This window comes from Lytechinus pictus, chromosome 16 (genome assembly GCF_037042905.1).
Source record: "Lytechinus pictus isolate F3 Inbred chromosome 16, Lp3.0, whole genome shotgun sequence".
In the NCBI taxonomy this organism is placed as follows: Eukaryota; Metazoa; Echinodermata; class Echinoidea; order Temnopleuroida; family Toxopneustidae; genus Lytechinus; species Lytechinus pictus.
In genome coordinates, this window is record NC_087260.1 from 25,433,103 (window position 1) to 25,457,715 (window position 24,613).

Consider the following 24,613-nt stretch of genomic DNA (forward strand, 5'->3'; position numbering starts at 1 on the left):
CTACAATTCAGACAGCTTTAGCACGTTTCAACAAATCAAGATTTGGGGACTTTGTATTGTATTTGGTTATAAGTTACAATAGATTGGTTGATTAAAGTTCTCAGTATGTTAATCAAGATGAGCACTGCTATCGGCCCCTGTTTTTTCCACCATTTTCATGAATCCCATCTCCATATGAATGTGAATGATACATACATGTAGAAAGCGGAACAAGAATTCTCGCACTTAGGCTGATAGAAAAAGGGTTCTTGACTTGCAGGATTGATGTTGAAAATGGTAACTCAGACTAATGAAAACCGCCTATGTATAGGTCTTGGGAAGTCTTGGGAACTGAAGAAGAAAACACCCCCTCAGGTTAACACTAATGTATCATCTCTGATTAACAGAATACCTTCATGCAATTAACAAGCCTGTCAAGTCCCAAGTACTCACAAACCAATTACTTTATAAATGTGACTGTAAATCTACGAAAAAAATAGGTTCCGCAAAATGGATTGAATTAATAGTGCTACCCCCTGAACTTGTCTTGACTGTACCTGTTCATATGAAATTATGAGAATATTTTTTTTTTTTAATGGTTACATTATGATTCATAGAGGTCACTGATCTGAAAAATCCAGAGAAAAGAGAAAGAAATTCAGAGCAACTACTTGTTGAAAGTAACAAAAGTTTATAACTAAAAATATTCACTTTATAATAGCCTATATAAAAACATTTTTATGCATCTGTGTAGGTAATCTGGGAAATTAAATTCTGGTAGAAAAAGGCAAGAGTGACAGATTGAAGTAGCAAAACTCATTTTGACATGAATGCAATAACAGGTACCCTTTTATAAAAAAAACAGTAATGAAAATATATGAATGAAAGGATTTAAATAACCCAAGAGAGTCCTTGAGGACAATATATGAGACCCTCAAATGGAACATTTACGAAATTGCAGTATGAAAAGATGTGAACAGGAAATTCATTACAATGCTGAAACTGCTTTACAGAGAATCCCATCTGCTTCAAATCAATTTCAATTACAGAAAATGACTTCATTTTGCTAAAGACAACCGCTATTAAGATATAACCTAGTTTATTAAGCATTCACAACGATGATGGTCATTCAGTTATGCTCATTCTGAATGCTACTAGAACCTGTCAACTAGCTTCCGGCCCATTAGTTATAAAACTGCCTTGCCAATAAATGGGGACGGCTATTGGTAGCTATTTGTAACTCTACTCCCCCAAGTACAAGACGTTAGCAGCCTTCCCTCGTCACAGAGACACCATTCTCGTCCGTCCATCCCGTTATTGTCCAGACAATAATACAACCGCTCAAGGTAATGGGGAATGGCAGAGACGGCAATCGGCAGAAGAGGGGAGGGGTAAGCAATGAAAAGGGAAACACATACGTGCATAAACTGCACTTAGGACTCGGGGAATCAATAGAACAGACGTCGATAAAGTATTGATATCATGAAGGGATTGTTCGGTATCAGACGAGAGTAACGTGTATCTTGCCGTCTCATAAAAAAAATACATGTTAACCCTTCCATCTTTGCTAATAGGATAGTGACGTGATTGAGGCTAGAATGCAACAATTGACTCGTCACCGTGACGAAATGATGACATCACAGCAGAGTAGGCGTCCTTCCGATTGACAAGCCGGCCGTATCACCGTTGACATGATAATAGCAAGAGTGACGGCAATGGTTGGAAGCCTTCGGTGCATAGTTCGGTTGTCGCCACGGACGAGAGGGCCAAGTTTACATAAACGCACAACAGCAGACACACAAACCTGGCTGTCCGTGCGTAAATATTCCCACATCAAATCAAATTAGCAAGGGGCGGAAGAAGGCACGTATCATTCTCTCAGAATAAAAATATCCATAATACCCCGGCTTTGGGGTGAAAAAATAGAAATCGATGATGTATGGGACTCACACGTTGAGCTACATCTGCTCATTATGGCCTAGCTGCAATTATATCACAGAAAGGCCTTCGTGTGAAACTAATTTCATTCTAATAATAGTGACTGAAGCCAAAGTTGAAAAGACAGCATTAAGGGGGTAATTACTCCAAGAAAAAAATATCATGCTCAGTCGCTCAAATTGATGACTATCAGAAAAATATGGCCGAGCATTAAGAAAATTTGGGCAATTTGAAATGCTTTGTCCATAATTTCCTTCCCCATTCATCTCACTCTGCCCAATATGATAGCAAGAATATATTCATGCACACAAATGGGCAAATGACAACGGCGGTCTGCTATCCCATTCATCTGAATATACACACCACGCATACTGGACACGATTCAAGATACATACTGACTATGTATACAGTTTGTGTTTATGATAATAGCAAACCGGAAACAACCATATGGACCGCAAAGCAGCAAAGAGGAGAATCTTTATCATTTCATATTTCATTCAGATTCTCATTTAAATTGAGCATAAATTGCTTTGGAATGGGATAGCCTCAGTGACGGTGAAAGTATACCAGATTTATCTTTTATCCTCTTTTTTTTTTCAATCTAATATCTCTTTTTCTCTCCAATCAACGTGATCTCTATGGAGAGCCATTAGGCAATAAAAGTACATTTCTGTCAAGGATGGTATTATAATATATCAATATTTTGTATTATTTGTAGGAAAGATGAATGGAACATACATGTAAATCCGTTGATTGCAAAAAAGAATAAATTTTCTTTCCATCTTGTTATGATAGTCATTGTATGTCCCTCATATTGACAATTAACTGCCATTCCATAGCAATTTGATTATGAACACTTCAATGCTAATTCTAATTTGAAATTCATGACACATAGACAATTTGGGGGAATTTCTTAAAAATCAAAATGGAAAATATAAAAGACATATTTGTTTTCATTTCAGTTGAATAATGAAGAGTATACAAGACAGTGTAGGTCATTATTAGAAGTTTAAAATGGCTAGATTTTTAATATGACAGGTGTCTACATGCATAATGGGAATTTCTTATTATCCCTTTGAAGAGGGTTTTTCTATAGTAATCTTTGGGAATTGTTAACTGATGAATCTACAAATACATGTATTATGATTTCAGAATGGTAAATGGGATGTGTGCTGTTATTTCTTTTTCTTTTTTATTCATAAAATACGAAAACACATTGCCTACCTTCACTTTCATCTTTGGGGCTGTTCCGTCCTTTTTTCTTGGTCCCTCTTGAACTTGTCCCGTTCTCTGTAGGCCGTAGCACACCAGGATGTGAGGTGCCCATGCCCCTGGGGGATGACTGGGGACTACTGGAAAGGCTGCTATTCTCTTTTTGCCTTTCATGCCTTTCGTGCAGCTTTTTCTGAAGTTTACTTCGTTGTTTATCGGCTCGCTCATCTCGGGGTCTGTTAGGCCTTGGAAGAACGAGCCTATGTGAACCTTCTGTTAATAAAAGGAAAATAACAGGAATTATTCAATGAATCATACAAACTCAAGATAATTCAGGTTGTGTCCAATTTATTTATTAAATAATATGGACTCTGTAGCAGGAAAAGTTACTATCATGGTAACTTTGCCATCCAATGGTAACTACCATGGTAATGTTGATCACCAACCAATCAAAATCAAGGATTCTATACAAGTCACCATTGGATGGCAAAGTTACCATAATGGTATATGCAACGTGGCCCTGATGAGTTTCTACGCAATGGCTACATCACTTACTTGAATTCATTCAATTTACTGATTTTTTTATCTCTTTGGGATTTATATAGGTGCATAATTTGGTGCCAATTGGAAAAGCATATTGGAGGAGCGTTGCGACCCAATGGATTAGCCATCAGACTTTGAAACAGTGGGTCATGGGTTCAAATCCCCGCCATGACATAATTTCCTTCTGCAAGAAATTGGTCCACGTTATGCTGCACTCAGCCCAGGTGAGGTGAATGAGTAAATACATGTAGCAGGAATTTATTCCTCGAAATGCTTCAGTGCTATAAGCGGTTGTGGGGCTAACGCCAGAGTAAAAATATCCACGTCCTATGGACGTTATATAATAATGTGATATGCGCAATACAAGAACTGCTCTGTTAGTGTTACACAAATTACACAAAGTGTACAATGGCAATGTTTACATTGGAGATACAACTTCTTAGCTCTTCCATGGTCAGTGATTTGAAGTTCAAAATGTGTATATTCAAAATGGGTATCCCCAAAGCCTTTTAATCTTGTCATAACATGAGTTTTTATTTTGCATTCCGTATTTAAATATCCCTTCATTCGATCATCAGCTAATCATCTGAGATGAGTCAATTTAATTTCCATCATTATCAATTAGGATCAAATCATTTAGGATATTTATGATCTTAAATTTGTAAAATGTATAAAAGGTAGCAAAGATATGAAAAACTTAATGTGTTCCAGAAATTATTATTTCTTAAATGTCTGTTCTGTCTCTCACTATTCTATACAAAAAATAATGATAAATAGGTCTTGCACATGTATATCACATTATGATTTTAATGTCTCTATGCGCTTCCAAAGAACTTGAATATTGTTTCTCTGGCTTTAGCTTGGCGGCTGTAATTATTTACAGCGCACATGCATTTAAAGTAATAAATTCCTGTTGTTGTTGTCTTTATGTTTAGGCCTATATCCCATTTAGTGGACATAAATGAGATTAAACATGAAATGAAAATGAAAAATATAATGAAATCTGTGATCATACCCAAGCTATAGGGCTATGCCTTGCAAGGCAACTACTTTGGAAAGCATACCTATGTATCCATGGAAAACACATTTTGAATGGTTATGTTTAAAGGTCATGTATAATAATAGACAGAGCCAGAATTGAAAGTTTGAACTTTAAAGAGCAATTCCTTCCAGATTCAATCCCTCCCTTTTCGTCAAAATCTCTGCAGAATGATCACATACCAGAAAGAGGTATGTTTAAAGGTCAAGTCCACCCCAGACAAATGTTGAGTTGAATAAATAGAGAAAAATCAAACAAGCATTCTGCTGAAAATTTCATCAAAATCGGATGTAAAATAAGAAAGTTACAACATTTTTAAGTTTCACTTATTTTTCACAAAACACTGATATGCACAACTCAGTGACACCCAAATGGGACAGTCGATGATGTCCCTCACTCACTATTTCTTTTGTTTTTTATTGTTTGAATTATACAATATTTCATTTTTTACAGATTTGACAATAAGGACCAACTTGATTGAACCATATAGTATTAAACAATGCTAATTGCACATGTTCAGGGAGGAATTAATCGTTTCACACAACAGGGAGAAAATTGGAATATTTCATATTTCACATAATAAAATACAAAAGAAATAGTGAGTGATGTCATCAGTCTTCTCATTTGCATACCGACAAGGATGTGAATATAACTGTTTTGTGAAATTAAGCAAAATTTTTAAATGTCATATCTTTCTTATTTTACATCCGATTTTGATGAAATTTTCAGTGTTATGCTTGTTTGATTTTTCTCTTTTTATTCGAATCAACTTTTTGTTGGGGTGGACTTGTCCTTTAATGCCATGCAATAAAGAATGAAAGTGAGAGAGGGCAAGGAGAGAAAGAGAGAGAGGTCAGAGTAGGGTAAAGGGGAAGAGGGAAAAAAAGAAAGAAAGCACTTAAATGTCACCAGAAAAAAAAAATTCCAGGGCTACATTTCGAGCTCAACAGCCCCTATTTGCTACATAAATACAGTTAACATTTGAACCCTTTGAGAATTTCAGGGGCTTTTTATTTTCTTTTACCATTGATCTTGAGGGCATTTCATGTTACATTTTTTTATATTGTTGTATATTAATTTGGAATTTCATATATATTGTACATGTAATGTTGATTTAATTAGTTTATTTTTTAATCATTTTATTTTTAGGGACCCTGGGAAGAACAGGCTATTCAAAGCCAATCTGAAACAGGTTTATCCCTGCGATATGATTTCTATATTTTGTATTACATTCATTGTTATGTTTAAATATTATTGTATATAATCATTTGATCATGTAATGTATATTTTGTTTATATTCTATGTATTTTTTATCGTGAATAAAATCAACCATCCAACCAATTCACCCAAGTCTCCATGTCATTTTTCCCTTATATGTGAATTATGTTGCATAACAGATATGACACAGTGTCACGTCTATTAAAAACACGATAGAATAAAGTGCCTTTTCTAGAAAAATATTCAATGTTTTGTAACTTCATTGTATTTAAAAAAACAGAAAGTGAAATGTGTCTGTACCGTGCATGATACATGATATAGAGTATATTGAAAGCATACATAGGAAAGCCCTGGTCACACCTCTGCATTTTGGGATTGCATTCAGCTGTACATTGCCCGAACGTAGAGAATTGCAGTAAAAGGCAACACAATGCAATGAAACAAGCTAATACGATGTACCGATGCAGACTAATGCAGAGGCTTTGCGTTCTACGTCCGTAGTTTGATTTTTTTCAAAGATCAGCAACTGAATGCAACTAAAATCCACATGTGCAAAGACGAGTGGCAAATAACAGATGCGAGTAAGGATGCACGAGTACAAGCGACAACAAGCAACAACGAGCATTAGTGAGCAGCTTATGCAGGCATCAACGCTGCAGTGCTCGATTTACCTCAACTTACCTCGCTTTAGCTTGCATCACCTTGTTTTAATACGTGCAACTCTAAAAGTACATGTATGATTCCAATCAAATATTTTTCTGCGTAGTTTGCTGCATTAAGCAGTGTATTGTTGCTTTAATACATGTATGCAGCAATACATAGCTATTAAGAACACAAAGGTGTGGGCCAGGCTTAAGGAAAGAACTTAATACTTGTTACACGGAAAATAGAGATGACAACTTAAAAGTATTTCATAATAGAATGTGATTTCATTTATCAATGGATTCAATCACTACATCTTTCAGTACATGAAGATGAAAGAGCACAAGTACAATGAATTTCCCCGTCTGGCAAGTCATAGGCTGTGTTCAAATTTATTCTACATTTTAGAATTAAAAAAACATAGTTTTTGATAGTCCTTTGATTCTAACCATGTTTGCATAGGTTATTCTTGTAAGTTATGTAATAAATGCCTTTAAAATGTCAAAAAATGTAAACAACAGGGTTAATGAAAATGTTGTATTTCAAAAGGTGATTCGCAAGAACAACGTTCAATGTTATAATCATATTAATTTCCATATTTCATTCTTATTCATTAATGATTTCTTCTATGAAAATCATTGTCATTATTCATCACTGATAATTGTTTTATTTGTCATGTATGTACATTTGAAACACCTCCCTAGCAAAGCAGGCCAATTGGCTTGAACATGACAAAAGGTTTTTAATTTGCTCTTCTTTATATTATGATCAAGTCTGTAAACCATACTCTACTTTTAATTCCCTATGGTTGAGAGAAATATCGAGAAGAGCTTGACAACACAAGCTCTCTTTTTAAGAAGTCAGTCATTTTAATTTTCATATGTTAATTATATTCTGTAATTAGTTTAGTTATTGAAACAAATTGAAACAATTTATTACTGATCATTCTCTCATGATATTATCAATAACTGAAGCATTTTTAAATCCTACTTTGTATATTTTTATTATTATGTTTATTTACTTCATAGTGGAAATGATAAATTGAAACTTGAACAAAAAATTGAACCCTGTCTTCAACAAAAAAATGTATAATAAAGAAACAAATAATTCAAAATCATGATTCTACAGTGTACTTCAGGCCTTCCGCGGGTCCATGCACAAAAGATGGGCTTGAAAAGAAATACAAACACAAGGAGAGGAAAAATTGATTGAATGCTATCAAAAAGGAAGAGCATTTTGTCTTTGCGTTTTGATTCGTGAAACACGTCTGTGATTTCAGAGTAAGAACATCGTTTGAACACGCCCATATATGTATCACATACAGCACGGTAAAGCTGCCAGTTTAGAGGGTGTGGAAATGTCATCGACCCTATTGTGCGGACACATAGAATGAAAGAGAGTAAGGGGAAGAGAGAATGAATATCTAGGACAACCTCAAATGTCATGTCTATTCACTAGAAAACTTGACTTCCATCTAGGAGGCACCTTAAAGGGATAGATCAGTTATGGGTGAAAATTTAATAGCATGAGTATCAGCTGAACTAGCGTCTTTCAGATCTTTATTCCTGTTTGCAATTTCTTGATATTTGTTTTGCATGTTTATTCATACTTCGCTACTTATTTTCTCGTGCACACTTTTATTTTTTTAATAAGTAAATTTCAGAGAACAAATATATTTTTTTAAATACAAAATTAAAAGTATTCATATTCTTCTGAAGTTATATGAATAAACATCTTTAATACAGAGTCATGATTTATCAGGGTGTGGGAGGCACTTTAAAAAATGACAAGCAAAACAAAGAAGTTTGTAAATCATGACGACGACGATGATGATGACGACAACGATGATGATAGTGATGATGATGATGACGATGAGGACGATAGTGATGATGATGATGATGATGATAGTGATGATGAGGAGGAGGATGATGATGATGATGATGATATACAGTTCTTGTAAAGCACATATCACATTATCATATCAAGTCTCGACATGCTTCCAAAGGACTTGGATAAAAGTTAGCACCACTCAAGGATAGCTAACTCACATACAAAAAATCTTAAAAGTATTTTGAAAATCAGATCAAGAGGTGCAAGACCAGCTCAGCAACCTCCCTGGATCCGGGGTCTGGAAGTACATGTAATCCCTTCCATTATGATATAATAATAGGAATGTTTTCTTTACTCTGATACATTAATGATAAATCATTTCAATTGCACGTGATAAGAAAAATCAATCCTAAAGAGTCTTCATAATAGGACCAAACACCTGTTTTTTTACACACTGTTAAGTAAAAAGAATTGAATGATTTATCACAATGCAATAATGAATGAATGAATGATAGCATGCATGGAAGAGAAAACTGTTTCAATGCTCAAGGCAAATGCCTTTACTTTTAAATAAAATCACTATCTGTGAAGTATCACTTTAATAAGGAAATGAGAGAAGCAATGGTAATATTCATATTATGATTTTACATAGTGTTGTGTATTGGTAGGCATGTGGTGAAACAACATTGGTCATCGGAATCAATTCTGTAGCAGTAAAAGCAGTGTTGAATACAGTATTTCATCAAAAGATTGCATTCAGGACCTATTTTAATTGAAATCAACAATGAAATCTTGCCGAAAAACTGACTTGTTATAACATTTAAACAATTGTTTAAACATCATATCTGAACTTGTGGGGGGAAAAAAAAGAGAACAAAATAAACTGTGACAATGGTCATGTCTGCTCAATTATGATGAAGGAAGTCTAGCTACATTTAAAGTTTAATCTCGTGACACAATCGTCATTTGGAGAAGGACCTTGAAAATATACATTTCCTTCCTAACATAAATCCCAGAGTGAATCATCGCCACAGGGCTGACTCATAATTACTGAAAAATCAACATCAATCTAAATATTATCTGTTTTATTTACAATACAATCATCCATTAAATTCTGTAATTTTATTGAGAATAGTGAACTTTATGAGAAAATGGTATCTAAACAAATTTCAAATAAAAGAACTTTGTTGAAATCTTATCTTCATTATTCATATTATTACTTATTACTACAATAAGTCAACTTTTGCCACATTTTAAGGGAATATTCACCAACTGAGCCTTTTCAAGACTTATTCCAACCTCAGCATCAAGTCTTGATTATTTCTTTTGAAAGGGAAACCTAATAACAAAAAAAAAAGTACTTAAGCCTATAATCTGAAGTCCCGTTTAATTTAGGCCATGGTCTATAAACTATGTGTTAAAATCATGGAAAACCAAAAATTTCAAAAAATTTTATTAAAGTTTTCCTATCTTTACTTGCTCATTCCTTATGTTTTAATGATTAGGAGAACTATTACAGTAATTATTTCCAGATATTTATGAATCATTTGATTCTCACACGAGCTGGCAAATTGAACCTTGCATTGAGCTATACAACTAGACCTGTAATGTCACACAGGTATAACTTCATGATCTGACCAATGCAATAGACCACATGAAACTGGAAATCTACTAGTATTAGGTGCAATGGCTTCAGTCAGACTTAAAACTTTGTGAAACAACCCAGCAGAGGAAAATTGTATTCACTAGGGGAGTGTTTCATCAATATTGTTGTCAGATCTGACAATTTTCCTTGATTCTGATTGGCCGAGAGGCACTGTTACTATGGTAACTGTCAGCTAAAAGAGGACTTGTCTGATAAATCGTCTGACAAGTCCTTTCATGAAACGCTCCCCCGGTATGAAACAATACAAGTGTAAACCCACCTTGTCTTGGTGAAAGATCCCCGTTAGAACCTTGATGTTGAGTAGGATGAGGATGATTGGAGGAGTTACATGAAGCTGGAGGAAACCTCTGGATGTGCATTGGGGTTGGATGAACACCGGTACCCATGAACACCGTCGGTAACTGGGTATGCATGTGCGGCGGGATACCCGCCGTATTGGGGTAACCCCCCAGCATATGAGGGGGGTACACCTGCTGGTTACCCGGTGGAGGAGGCTGGAACATTGGTGGCTGGTACATTTGCTGGGGTACCGGTGCCGCAGCCGGTGCCTGGTTGTGGTTGGGGTAGACCGGTGCCTGGTTGATGGCGTCACGGTTGTCCTGCGGTACAGGGAGCTGCATTGGCATTGACTGCATTGGCGCCGGAGGCTGGAGGGGTAGGTTGCTGGCCATGGTTTGCACGGGACCGTGCCCTGTTTTTACCATGTGAATTTGTGGAGGGGTGGGGGAATTGGAAAGGAGTTGAACTAGCGTTGGACCTGAAGAAAAGAAAACAGCATGTATTATTAATAAAGTCAAGTTTGATTTTCTTTTCCTACCATTAAAACATTACGTTTAGGAGAGAAAAAACTCATGAAATATTTATAAAGACAATGTTTTATGTACTTTACAAGTCCTCTTCTAAATATAAAAGTAATAAAAATGCTTAAAAATTTATCAAAATTTAATCTCATTGTATAGTACGGTATAATTACTCAACAAAAATGCCAACCCATAAGGCAGCAAGTTCAGTACTTTAAACATCACTTTATTAAAGAATAAATGTTTTTTACATTATTATGTATTATTTGAAGCATAATTTGTAACACAAGCCTGAAGAAATCACTCAACATTAAACATTCATAGACGTGTAATGTCGGTGCCATTCACCCATGTACACATACAGTACATACTGTAGAGAATGTTCATGGTTACTATGTACACAGTATTTCACTTTGGTTGAGTACACAATTATAAAACCATTAAAAAAAATATGGTGGCGACATTCTACACATTATGAATGCACATCATCACACAATAAATTGATTGATACTATATAATAGTACACACCTGTCTTGTGTTCGCAATGTACAGGGAACATAAATTACAAGTCACAAATTTGGTAGATTTATAAAGAACTTGCTTTAAATTTACTCGCAGTAGTACCTGCATAGATACTGAGCAACGCAATGAAGTACATGTATTTGTGCTTGACTTCTTTAAACACTGTGGCGTATGAAATTATGACACGTAGCCAGATATTATCATCTCGTTACATGTGCATGTAGGCCTACTATGTTTCATAAGAGACCTTGTACTATTGCCTGCAGTGTGCATTGTTATCACAATGCCTACCCTGGAAGCTGTACACAGGCATTGCCAGGCATGATTGGCCAATACTACTATAGAACTTTGATCAGTCTGTGCACACAGCAACAGGTGTAATTGTGCTCCCATTCAATACACACACTTCTTGCTATCATCATCACGTACAATGCCATATATAATTAAATTAATTGACAATAACAAATAATTTTACTTCAATCAAAATTCAGGCTGATATTGATACGGATGTTACTTTCCGGGAGCATTCAATGTGTACTGTATTTTATTACACTATATTTATGTCTTGAAAATGAAATTATAAGTAAAAGAAATTAGCAGCAAATGAATATTTCATGACAAAGTCTAATAAAAAGGTTCATAGTCACAATATTATCATTGATCTACATCTCGTACATTAATTGTAAACTTATATTTGTGAAATCATGAAATCTTCGCTAAAACTGATAATTTTGATGATCAATAACACAGAAAGGCATACATGGGACAATTCATTAATATTGCTTGGAAAAATACATGACATTTAAAAATGGAATTCCATGCTTATTTTGCTCATTTCTCAGCAATTACACATTTTTTCCAGAGCCATTTGGCACATATTTTTTATTTATACATAACAAACACTTTGGATTCTTTTTTAACTCAGTTTGAGATTTTTACCACAACTGGTATTTATCTTTAAGTGACAATAATCAACAATTTTACTTCAACCAGATTTATTTCTACTGCATAAACATACGGTAGTTTTCAAGTGTCACTAAAATTATAGGCCTATTATTATCAGCATCCAACTCAGTTCAAGGGCATCTTCTTCATTTTCAACAAGGTTGCTACAGAAAAAATATGGTATGAAAGTTTTACGATTATTTTCAAGTATTCAATCTTATCTAAATTTTAGGTTTGGACCACTGGCGGATCCAGGGAGGGGGGGCACAGCCAGCCTGTGTGCCCCCCCCCCCCCCTTTGAGAAGCAATTTTGACTCCGACGAAGATTCTGCTAGGATCGAAAGCTTAGGCCCCTTTTTGACTTTTTAAAATTAAAATTTGTAATGTAAAATTGCCATTAAAACAGAAGTGTGCCCCCCCCCTTTGAAAGTGAAGACCCTTTTTTTTCGGGGATGCAATATCCTTAATTTTTTATTCAAAACTTTTATTTCTTTATTTTTTAAATGTGCACCCCGTTTGGAAAATCCTGGATCCGCCCCTGGTTTGGACCAGTAAAAAATTGAAAAACTGGGTATCTACAGGTCCGAAATGAACAGGTTGGACAAGTAGGAAAAAAAGGAGCCCTGTCCAACCTTACATGTACATGAACATTAAAGGGATAGTCCGGGCTGAAAATATTTATAGCTCAATAAATAGAGTAGAATTCACTGAGCAAAATGCTGAAAATTTCATCAAAATCGGATAACAAATAACAAAGTTATTGAATTTTAAAGTTTAGCAATATTTTGTGAAAACAGTCGTCATGAATATTCATTAGGTTGGCTGATGATGTCACATCTCCACTTGTTCTTTTGTATTTTATTATATGAAATTAGGTTTATTCAAATATTTTCCTCCAAGAACTAGAAAAATTGGATTGACAACTGATTTAATGCATTAGATATTTATTGCTGCAACTTATTTCATTATAAGGGAGACATGTAATTCACACAAGTATGAAATAATGAAAAAATATTATTTTATGTATTAAGAAAACAGAAAGTGGGGATGTGACATCATCAGCCCACCTAATGAATATTCATGACGACTGTTTTCACAAAATATTGCTAAACTTTAAACTTCAATTACTTTATTATTTGTTATCCGATTTTGATGAAATTTTCGACATTTTGTTCAGTGAACTCTACTCTATGTATTAAGATATAAATATTTTCAGCCCGGACCATCCCTTTAACATCTGACCTTACAGAGACATTCTATACGGTTATACATTCACCAACCTACATGTACACAACAATCTAATTCTAAAATAAAGTTTTATTCCTTCTTACCTCTCAACATATTTTCAGCAATATATATGTTTTATGGTTTTAGCATGTCTCTTCTACATGTACATGTACAGGAAACATTCTCATTTTAACCTTCTAAAATTAGCAGTGACACCCAAGAATCAGAGTTTCAGCAAGCGTAGTCTGAAAACAAAGACCTTTTGTCTGTGCAGTAGTGAATCTGTACACTTTACACACGCTGCAAGGTTGATTACACCTAGCCCTATAGTACACACATGATGTATACATGCACATACATACATATATCTGTAAACTGTTATTTACTTGGATACATCTGCAACAATGTAAATTTACACAGGGAGAGCTTCCCATTTCATGTGTGCCTTTAAAGTGCAATTAGGGTCTGCCCATACAGACCAAGAACTACACTAGGCATTGTGGTCAAAAGAGGGGATTACCCTATTGAATGAGCTATTGTGTTGTGATTTACAAGGCCTTTTGAATGTCCATATTAGGTGGTTTCAGACCGCCTCGAAGTTCGCCAGTTCCAGGTATTCTCTGATCGGGAAATTTACCCCGATCAGAAAATACCAGGTATTTTGGCGGTCTGAAAGCAAATTACGCGTAATATCCCCGAAAGAAAATACCCGATAAATAGTAGGTACTTGGCGAAATTACGAGAACTTTCGCGGGGATTTTTCCAAGGTCGTGGGTATTTTGGCGGTCTGAAAGCAAATTACGGGAACTTTTAGCCCAGCGTGTCGTTGGGTGCGGCGCTGTGCATGGGTTGCTGCTGGGCTAGTGATTTTGAATTTCGCGCCTTGCTGCTTATCAGACCATACTGCGCATGCTCGTAACTTCAGGAACTTATCCCGAAGGGTATGTTTCAGGGCGGTGTGAATGCAGGAATAATTAATGGGTATTTTTCAGCCTAAAAAAGTTCTCGTAATTTAACGGGGATTCTTGTGATCGAGGCGGTTTGAAACCACCTACAGACCTACTACTTTCATGTAGTAAGGTCTAACAATGTGGTTTATCACAAGAGACCTGGTTTAGTCACACTCCAATGACTTTACAATTGTTCAACATTTTGTGTGAAAAGGGATCTTCCTGAGAGCCTACATACAGTAGAACAGCTTAATGTTGGATAATTCCACTAACTATAAAAGCTGTTATATTATTCCCTCTCCCTTCCCAGCAATTGACTTTTTTTTCATAGTAGAAGTAAAGGCCCAACCTAAAATCATGAAAATTGAATTAGTTCACCCATGAAAATAATTTTGAATTTTAATGAACAGGGGTCATTTTCCTAATTAATAATAGGCTTTATAAAAATCCAGTGTCTGGACTCTGCAATCAGCTCCAAAAGATTTTTCTTTAATATAACTTAGACAAAATTTTGTTGGAATTGAGCCAGGCCTGTCCATACAGGCCATTACATACCATGCATCATACACATCTGTGCTGTCCATTATTGGACTACACATAACCTTGCAAAAGGACAATACCCCTGACCTTTCATCAACCTAAAACCTCTATCAACCCATGGACCACATGCCCCTTATTCTGAAGTGCAATTCAACATGGTCTTAAATCTGTGCTACAATTATGAGAAGGCAAAAATTTCAAAATTACATTTCTAGTTTTTCCACCTTAACTTGGCTCTGTTCTCATGTTTTATAAGTGAAGAGAACTATAAATTTCAGTAATTATTCCTACTCAGTTTTTAATACCCAGTAGTTATGAATGATTTGAATGTCAATTGTTCTGACAAATTAAAGTTGTGCTGTTAGAGATACCTGTCACAATTGGCTAAGCATATTTAAACCACAACTTTAGACCAGAGTTAAAATCAAACTAAAGTTCAGAATACTGTGTTTACTCTTCACAATGATGCACTGACAGATAATTTTCTCCAGTGTTTGGTCAATGAGTTTTGTTGGGTTTTTTTTTTGCAATTATTAATATTATTAATATTTATCATTATTATTATTTTGTTTGGCATCACCTGTGCCTGGGAGGCGAAAAGCGAACTGAATCACTATGACCCGCAGGTCTCTCCTCCCGATATTGGGGGGAATGCAGGTGGACCACTACACCAGGGTTTCCCCCTACTCTTATACGAATAGTGCAGTGGGTTCTTAACGTGCAAAGGTGGTGACTCTCCTCTACACGGGGCCTACATTTAATGTCCTATCCGAGGGACGGAGTGTTTTCCATTGTAACATAGCCTGCATCTATGAAACATGGGAGAGACGTTTACACACAACGCACTGGCTTCAGTCATCCGCCCGGGGTGGACTCGAACCCACGATCTTTGGTTCGACGGGCAGACGCGTTACCGACTGAGCCAACACCACTCTCAATTGAATACCGGTTGTGAAATCAGACATTAATTGAAATCTAACAGCACCTGTCAACATGCTAATCCAGTGTACATGCAGGCCGCCATACATTTATAAATGAGTACATGTACAGATTCTGGTAGAAAACAAACAATGATACCATTTTGAATTTTGAAAACAATTTTTTTTTGTTATCAAGAAATAACATGTATTTCTATTTTTTTTTTTAATAGTTGTATTAGTAACATACATTTTAGGTACAGTGAAAATAATGCTTTATCAATGCAAAAAAAAACTACACTGTTTGTATAAGCCTACATGTACATATCAGAGCAACTGAAATGAGACTCGGCACAGATTACAACTGCAATGAGCTTTACAGTATTACTGTACTATGCCATCTTGCACAAGTACTTTAATATATAAATCAGGATTATTGCACACTCTTTTATAGCAAAGGTAATTTCCTAGACTGACCAGGCAATCTGATATTTAAAGAGCTTTTGACCTTATATTTGAGTCTAGAGTGCAAACTTGGGAGTACTGGGGGGGGGGGAATGTCACACTCCTTTGGCAGTGTTCAAATATTCGCAGGTGAAGGATTAATAAAGGTCAAGTATGGGCTCCTCCTTTTTATCATTTGCATTGCTATGGGTTTAATCTACAGAATGAAAAAAGCTTTCTGTAAAATGAAAAAGTATATGAATGTAATGTGTTGTTGTAATGCAGCTTCTGTAATTTCGCAAGGGATTGGGAGCGTCAGTGTGGAAGCAACCCAACTACAATGTACTTTCATTCAAATACAATATAAGATTATTCTTCTACAAAATAAAACATAATCAACTCAAACTCAAAAATAATATTTCAATCTTTCAGTAAAAGATGGTGTATGATTTCAAACTAACCAAACTAACAAAGCTTCAATAACGAGTTAAAACAACAAATTTCAAGAATTAATTACACAAGTCAAACTGACGACAATGTATAATCAGTCATGAAAATCAAACAAACGATCAGTGACATCAGTCGTTAGGCATTAATAATAATAGTGGTTATTTGTATAGCGCACAGGTCCACATTAAGGTGCTCATGGCGCTTAGGAAAAAAAAAAAAAAAAAAAAAAAAAAAAAAAAAAAAAAAAAAAAAAGGAAAGAGAAAAAGAAAGAATAATAAAATAAAATATCTCCTGGACAAGGCAAATTAAATTATTAAATTAATCATTTCAGGGGAATAGATAGGTTTTTAGTTGGGATTTGAATGATTCTGTAGAAGACAACTGTCGAATTCGTAGCGATTCCATACTCTATTCGTACAATGTATGCCAAAGTTTCAATGACGCTGTAATTCTTAGACTTTTTCCAAACACCAAGAAAAAAAATGACCATATCAAAATCAATGCAAATAAAATATTCTAGAACCAGAACAATATTTATTAATGACCAGCCTGATGTCCAGTGAAGTTCAAGCACTGTGTATGTTTTAGTTTGATGATTTTTCAGCCTGCGTGAGGTAGACTGAGAGTCTTCGTATGTTATATACAGTGAAGCAACTCATGTTCTTCTCAAGGATAACTGAGGACACTGCACTTGTGTTTCCTGACATGTCATCTTCTCAATCTTGGCAGCATATCAGGGTCACTTTGATGATGATCAGCTTTCATATCTATAGCGTCATTTTAACTGTGTCCATACCTCGCAGTGTTGTAGGTCCTTGTCCTTGGCTCTGGATTCATGGTACCAGATTAGGCCTATACTAACAGGGCTTTGTGGCATGGGCCTGTAATCCAAGCTACATGTGCATAGGGAAGTTACAAACTGATGCAGAGGTTCAAGCCCTAGTCACATCTATCGGATGGTGACGTTAAAGGTCGGGTCCAGATGTACAGTGTAAATAATCATACCTGATTCAGATTGATACTTGTCTGTAAAAACAACCCTAACACACATCGAACGGTTTACAGTTCCGCTCCGCAGTCCAAGGTCACATTCCACACAACGCGAGAATCCATCCTACTTGGGCCAATGGAGATGGGGAATCTTGAGATATGACTGGGCTAGAATCTAGAGATTAAACAACTTACACTGATGAAGCACCCACGATTCCACACTTTCATTCTGTATAGATGATATCCAATGTGGATGCCTAATATTGTCTCTAAAGTAGAATGCTCACATGATAAATCACTGATGAAGCGTTCAAGGAAGGATATCTCTTGATGCTCCAATGGTTCAACTTCAGATCCTGGAATAATCATTGTGGAAGGCTCCATTTATTCCAGCAATAATACTTTTTAAACTGGCATTGAAATTCAAAGTCACGATGGTCCAAACACAATCTAGGACTCTTCGCAATACTGTTAACCTCAGTTCATCCTGTCGACTGCTGTTATAGTTTATTTTCTATTAGCTTGACAGAGCTATCACCTGGTTCTAGTTACCAATAGCACACCTGAAGACTCGTACAGCTTTATACATCAATAATTGACAAGTAATTCTATGTGGTATTACAAACAAAAAGAAATACACTGTTAATATGAACAATATTCAACTAATGGAACAATATGTCCCGGCAAAGTTTACTTTTTTCACATAAATTTCTGTTTTAAGACTTGAAATACATGCTTTTCCTCTGGAATAATATTCACTGTAGTATTACTGTACGTCAAATACTGTTTTACTACTTACCATGTATATATTGTACCTGGTCCCCATTTTCCACAGGAAATGCTTCACCAGGTTTGATTTGAAGATAAAACACATATTTTTGTTTTTGTCCCTGTGTCTGTCCCTGTACCCCTTCTTCTTGAACCTGTCCCTGTGGCACACCCTCTTCCACCGGCATGGGCGTGGTCCCTTGCCCCTGGTTATAATCCACATATTCCGAGCTTTGGCCCTGGTAGAGTTCCTGGTTCACATACTCCTGACCCGGCGAGGGGTAATCCATATGTCCATCATATTCCGGGCCCGGGATGGGCACATAGTTAGCGTTCGTTCCATCCATGCTGGCATCGTACTCCTGGATATAGTTTGCAGGGCACGAATTGGCAATGGGCCCGTTCACATATTGCTGCACTTGGCCCTGACTGTCGATGGAGCCGTCTGACGTGTACATGTCAGGGCCATTGTCCATGGGGGAGAGCGAACCGTTCTGTCCCTTGAGCTGAACGTCCGATTCACTGCTTGTCGTTGAGCTGGTTTCGCCGTTGGCCAGCGGTCCGTCGTGATGCATCTGTGCATGGTGGTTGGTGGATGGGTAGATATTCAGCATTGGTTCAGTAACGGACATGGTGTTCCAAGCTGAGGAGGCCTCGCACAAATTAAGAGTTCAGCATCCACAAGGCTTTTTTAGTATAACAAACTTCAGTACCTTATTCTGCAAAGGAAGAATAGATAAAACAGGTCTGTAAACAATACTCTCTTATCAAGTAAACATAAATAGGGTGCTAATTTGATATACATTCAAATAAACAAACTGTTCAAATTATACATTATGTTGTTTCATTGACAAAAATTTGTGTTTATACACACTATGAATTAGCACTGAGTCATTACAGGGTTTTCTTTTTCTTCAACAGTGACAACAAGTACATGCATGGCCAAGCAGGCCAAGCAGCACAAGCAAGCAATATTTTTTTAACCTACTACCAAAATTTGCAACGTTGGATGAGCATTAACATTACAGTCAATGGGGATTTTCCCAGGGCTCTTTTATTGAAGCATTTCGGGCCCAAGCCCCGGTGTAAGTTTTTTTTTCCTGAGCAGAGGTTTTTACCTACACCTACATGTATAATTATGCATGCACACCAACTTCGGGCTTGAGTTCAAACTTTGGTCTGGCTTCATTCGATAAGACACGATTGATGCAAACTGAAGCCCACTTAAGCTGATACACTTTAACATAATATGCAGGCTAGAACAACCACTTTATTCTGATGAATAACCTCTAGATAATGTACACTGTAGAACAAGATCTGAGTTCATACAGAGGTTATTGAAACATCTTTCTTGCTTGACTTCCTATCTACAAAAGCATTTAAGGGTGGATAAGTTGAAATCTCATTTCATTGTATCATACAATTTAAAGGAAACCGGTCTGAACTTTGATACATAAAATGTATGCACATTTTGCTCTCGTTGTAATTTCTTTCGTTCATACATATATTTCATTCCTTCTCCCCTGTACTGTTCACCTCAATACCAAAGCCAAGGTACGTGCATGTGAAATCATGATCTTTTTAAAAAACAGGATGGTTCTATTTAAGGCCGGGGATGCTAGGAAAGCATTCAAAGGTTAAAAACGGTCTTCAAAAATAGAATGGCTCGTTCACAACTTTATGAAAACATCACTCACAGAATGCATCCAATAATGTTCAACATGGTTATACTTGACAACCACGTGTATCTCAGGCAAGAAATAAATTTTCATTTTCGAGAGCTACTTTTCACTTCCTACTGCCTAAATCTGCAACATTGGATAAGCTTTAACATTGCAGTGAATGGGGGTTTTCCAGGGATCTTTTGAGCACTTAAGTTTGGGGCAAAATTGTCCCAAGCCCCCATGTATTTTTTCCCCTGGCGATTCTACATACCTGCAGGAGGTCACATCAAATTTATCTACACAAATGATCCTCAAGATACATAGAATTTACTTAAAGATGGTTCAAATAAAATCCTAAATATTGGAATTAAATAAAAACATTGCCTCCCCCCAAAAAAAAAGCAATGACAAGTATCAGAGTACCCTTTTCTGAGAATTCTTATTCTACACTATTGGGGGTCACACTCGAAAAGATAGTATAGATCAGGGCACCATCTTCAAAAGATTGCAAGAAAAAAATGTTACCTTCAATTTTGTTCAATAATGTTGCAAACTAATGAAGATTTCTCTTTCTGTTAATAACAGACTCTTAAACATGAGTTTATAATCAGCAATCAGTCAGTCATCTACAATGGGTAAATTTGGCACTGACACAGTGTGTTCAAGTGCAGTTAACCTGAAGGATTCTAAGAAAGTCGAAGGCAACAATCCAAGTAATCATGTTTTCTGGCCATAACCAAAGTCCTTTAAATGTCAAAACACAGACATCTGAAACACGCCCAAGGGATTTTCCCTAATTTTCTTCCGTCAAACCCATTACATTATTATATGTAGATTTGATTACATATTCCATTTATAGATCCTGTTTTGATGCATTGATAAAAAAGATGAAATTACTTTTATCAAGTAAATGTTAGGCAAGAAATATCTAATTACTTAATATGGGGAAAACTTCCAAGGAAATGGACAATAAACTATTGCCAAATATTATAAATGCCCTCATCATTTTTAGGGATTTTTTTAAATCATCAGATCTTCTCTGTTATATTTTCAACGTATTTTATGATATACATTTATTATCTGATTACATTTGGGATTTATACAGATATCACCCCCCCCCCTCCAAAAAAAAAAGTCTGGGAAGTCTCAGAAATTTTGAATAGTTAACGTATCTTTGATTTAAGAATATCTCAGACTCACTTCCAATCTTCCTCCCCCTTCCCACATCATCCCCTCCCTCTCCCTCCCTCCCTTTCCTGCCCCTTTCCCTTCCTTGTCCTCCCTCCTTCCACTCATTCTTCCCCCCATCTTTGTTCCTCCCTCCCTCCCCCTTTCCCAATTTGGTCCTTCTCCTTCCCCCTCCATCCTCTGAATTCTATCCCTCTTCCCCCTCCCTTTCTCTTCCTCCTCCCCTTTCCCTTCCCCTTCCTCCCCTCCTCTCCCTTTCTCCCCTCCTCCCCTTCCTCCCCTCCTCCCCTTCCTCCCTTTCCATTCCTTCCTTTCCCTTTCTGCTTCCCTCCTCATCTTCCCCCTTCCTCATCCTCCTCTCCTTCCCCCTTCCCCTTCTCCCCCCCCCCCCCACTCCCTCTCCCTTCCTCCTCCTTCCACTTCTCCTCCCCCCTTCTCCCCCCTTCCTCCTTCCCCTTCCTCCTATACTTTCCCCCTTTCCCCTTTTGCTCCGTTTTCCATATTCCTTTGGGAACCCTCCTTCACCCCCTTCATTAATTTTCCATCAAGTGATATAGAGTAGGATTCATGTAGGCCTACATGTATCCAAGACATTCATGTCTACATGAAGTAGGTCGGTGAAATGCAGTTCATGTACTGCAGAGTCAATCTAAGCCTAAATTCAATATGTCTAACTCTACATTTTTGAAAGCTGTATAGACAATATTTCACAGTGCTCACATGTGTGTGGATTAACCTAGATTCGATAATAATTTGTTTTTTTCTCCCTTTCTCTCCCCTTCCTCCATATTCCACTCTTTGACTCCAACACATCCACGCACACACCATTCTCTTTCTTTCTATTTATTGGCACGGCCCTCATAATATTTCCAAGAGCCTTGAGCAAAGGCTAAACTATCAGTATCTGACTACACCAGATAGACAGGTGAAGTTTTTTATGTTCGAGATTTATTTATTTCATTAATTGAAAGAGTCAGTATTCGCTACGAGCTTCACTTTCACTTTGATAGTATGTTTATTTTCATGTAGGCCTATACAAATTTTTAAAAATAATTAATACCTTCCAAAACTAAAGAAGGGCAAAATTATACAAACACCAGCATGAAATAAAAATGGGTTTCTATAGAGAGGGAGCTACATGTAGGTATCGTATAAGGGTGATTTTTCACCTAGTCTCCGGCTATTCCCGTAAATAATAATGAAGAGTAGTGACAACTCAGTACAGAATTCAATATGCACCCCTCATCCACAATAGAAAGAATTTGAACATCATTGTGGCTCTGGATGAAAATAAACACCCATGTCCAATAGTCTGCAGGCACAGACTACAATAACAATATAACTGGTACTTTAATCAACAAGTGGGTCTTGAAAAGAAGTCTATCACAAGTTTCAATATAGTATTAAATACGCAATCCCATTCAGCCCTGAGTAGACTGAAAATCAGCTCACCAAGGGTTTGTGCCTATAACTTTTTATAAGCTGTATACATGTACAAGTACATCGGCAGCAATTAACAAAGTTTAGGTGGTCAAGACTATTCTCTCAGGAACCACTCATTGCATGGAGGTAAACAATGATTGAGTCATTGGTACCTCGAAGTACCAGGTATAATCAGGTCATTGATTCTCTCATTAGCGGTATACACACCCATTGTACATAAATCAATTTCTCTCATTTCCCATTTTGCATTACATTACATTACATGTACATGTTCCTTAGTAACAACCAGCAAACTTCACCAATGAAATCAAGCTAGAGTAAAAACAAAAACACTATACACTCCACTATAAATACATGTAATACCAGCCTTTAGACACAGGCTCAGGGTCTGTTTATCAAATGCCTACTGACTGAAAAAAGACTAATCACAAAAGGCTGGGTGAATGCGACAGGCAAAATATTATTTTCTATTTGGGGGGAGGGGGTACTTTTCACAACTTACTGCCCAAATCTGCAACATTGGATAAACTTTTAACATTGTGATGAATGAGGATTTCAAGTGCTCCCTTTTATAGTTCCCATGGCTCCTTTGAGCATTCCGGTGTCTATTGCCCCCCCCCCCCCCCGCAACCCCCATGTATTTTTTAACCTGAAATGGGAGCTTAGCCACGGAGCATTTGGAAAACTGACTTGGATTTCTTATCTTAACCATTTTTTTAACTCGCGACCGTTACCCGACATGTAGCGGCCAATCAGCGAGCATATCGTTCGCATCCATGAGCCCCGTACCACACAAGCGAACATCCTATGACGTCATCAGCATCAACTATGCGATTGGCACATTGGCATGCTCAAGAATATTCATACCTTCCCGTCTCTTCCAGAATCTAAAAGGATCGCTCGATTGCGCGTTCGCCCAGCTCTCAGCCACTACTTGACGAGGAATATACATGTAACCAAGTCACAGGGCCTTGTAAAAGGCTACACCTAGTATGAATTCACCTGTTGTCGCACTCCAATACACATCTATTACCACACCAATTATCTCACCAAGTAAACACAGGTGATTGAATCGAGGAGGTTAACACACCCATTACAACACAATTTCAGGTTATAGTTTGGTGCCCTATTCTCACTAATAGAACATTGTGTCAACAAAACACACTACAATATTTCTTGAAGGGTTAAAATCTGTTTTGATGCTGAAAGTACATGTAGGGCCTACATGTATATTTCTGAAAAATTGAAGTTCTGAGTATAAGCTGATGTGAGATCTATCGAACACTAGAACAGTACTATCTTGTTTGATGGAGAGTGGATAGATACATCTATGTAAAATGTAGCTGCAAAAAGTTTACAAGTTTACAAAGAGTCTACAAGTTAGGTATTTCATAAAACTTTCTATATATATGCTATCAGTAATTTGCATCAGCATCTTTTACAAGATAGTGTAATCCTTGCATCTGATTCGCTATTTGCGTGTATACATACATACATACATGTATAAATCAAAATCACTGGGGAAGGTTCAATGAGTGAAATGCACCTTGCGAAAATATGACCATGAACCAAATGTACTCCCTACATATTGCACATTCTGCAGATTTTTGAGTGGTAGAAGCACATGCAACAGACCTAGTCTGCAAGCACAGGCTCATATTAGACACTTTAATCAATAACAGGTCTAGAGTAAAGAC

At 36.7% G+C, this 24,613-nt stretch overlaps 1 protein-coding gene across 1 annotated transcript; it reads right to left on the reverse strand.

Moving 5' to 3' along the window:
• Window positions 1-573: 573 nt before the first annotated feature.
• Window positions 574-19,343, reverse strand: LOC129279676 (uncharacterized). The gene is made up of 3 exons (XM_054915781.2): window positions 18,653-19,343; window positions 10,327-10,824; window positions 574-3,402 (listed from the first exon to the last, which is right to left on the reverse strand). The coding sequence occupies exons 1-3, from the start codon at window positions 19,251-19,253 to the stop codon at window positions 3,110-3,112; spliced, it is 1,392 nt and encodes a 463-aa protein (XP_054771756.2). The 5' UTR covers window positions 19,254-19,343; the 3' UTR covers window positions 574-3,109.
• Window positions 19,344-24,613: the final 5,270 nt, after the last annotated feature.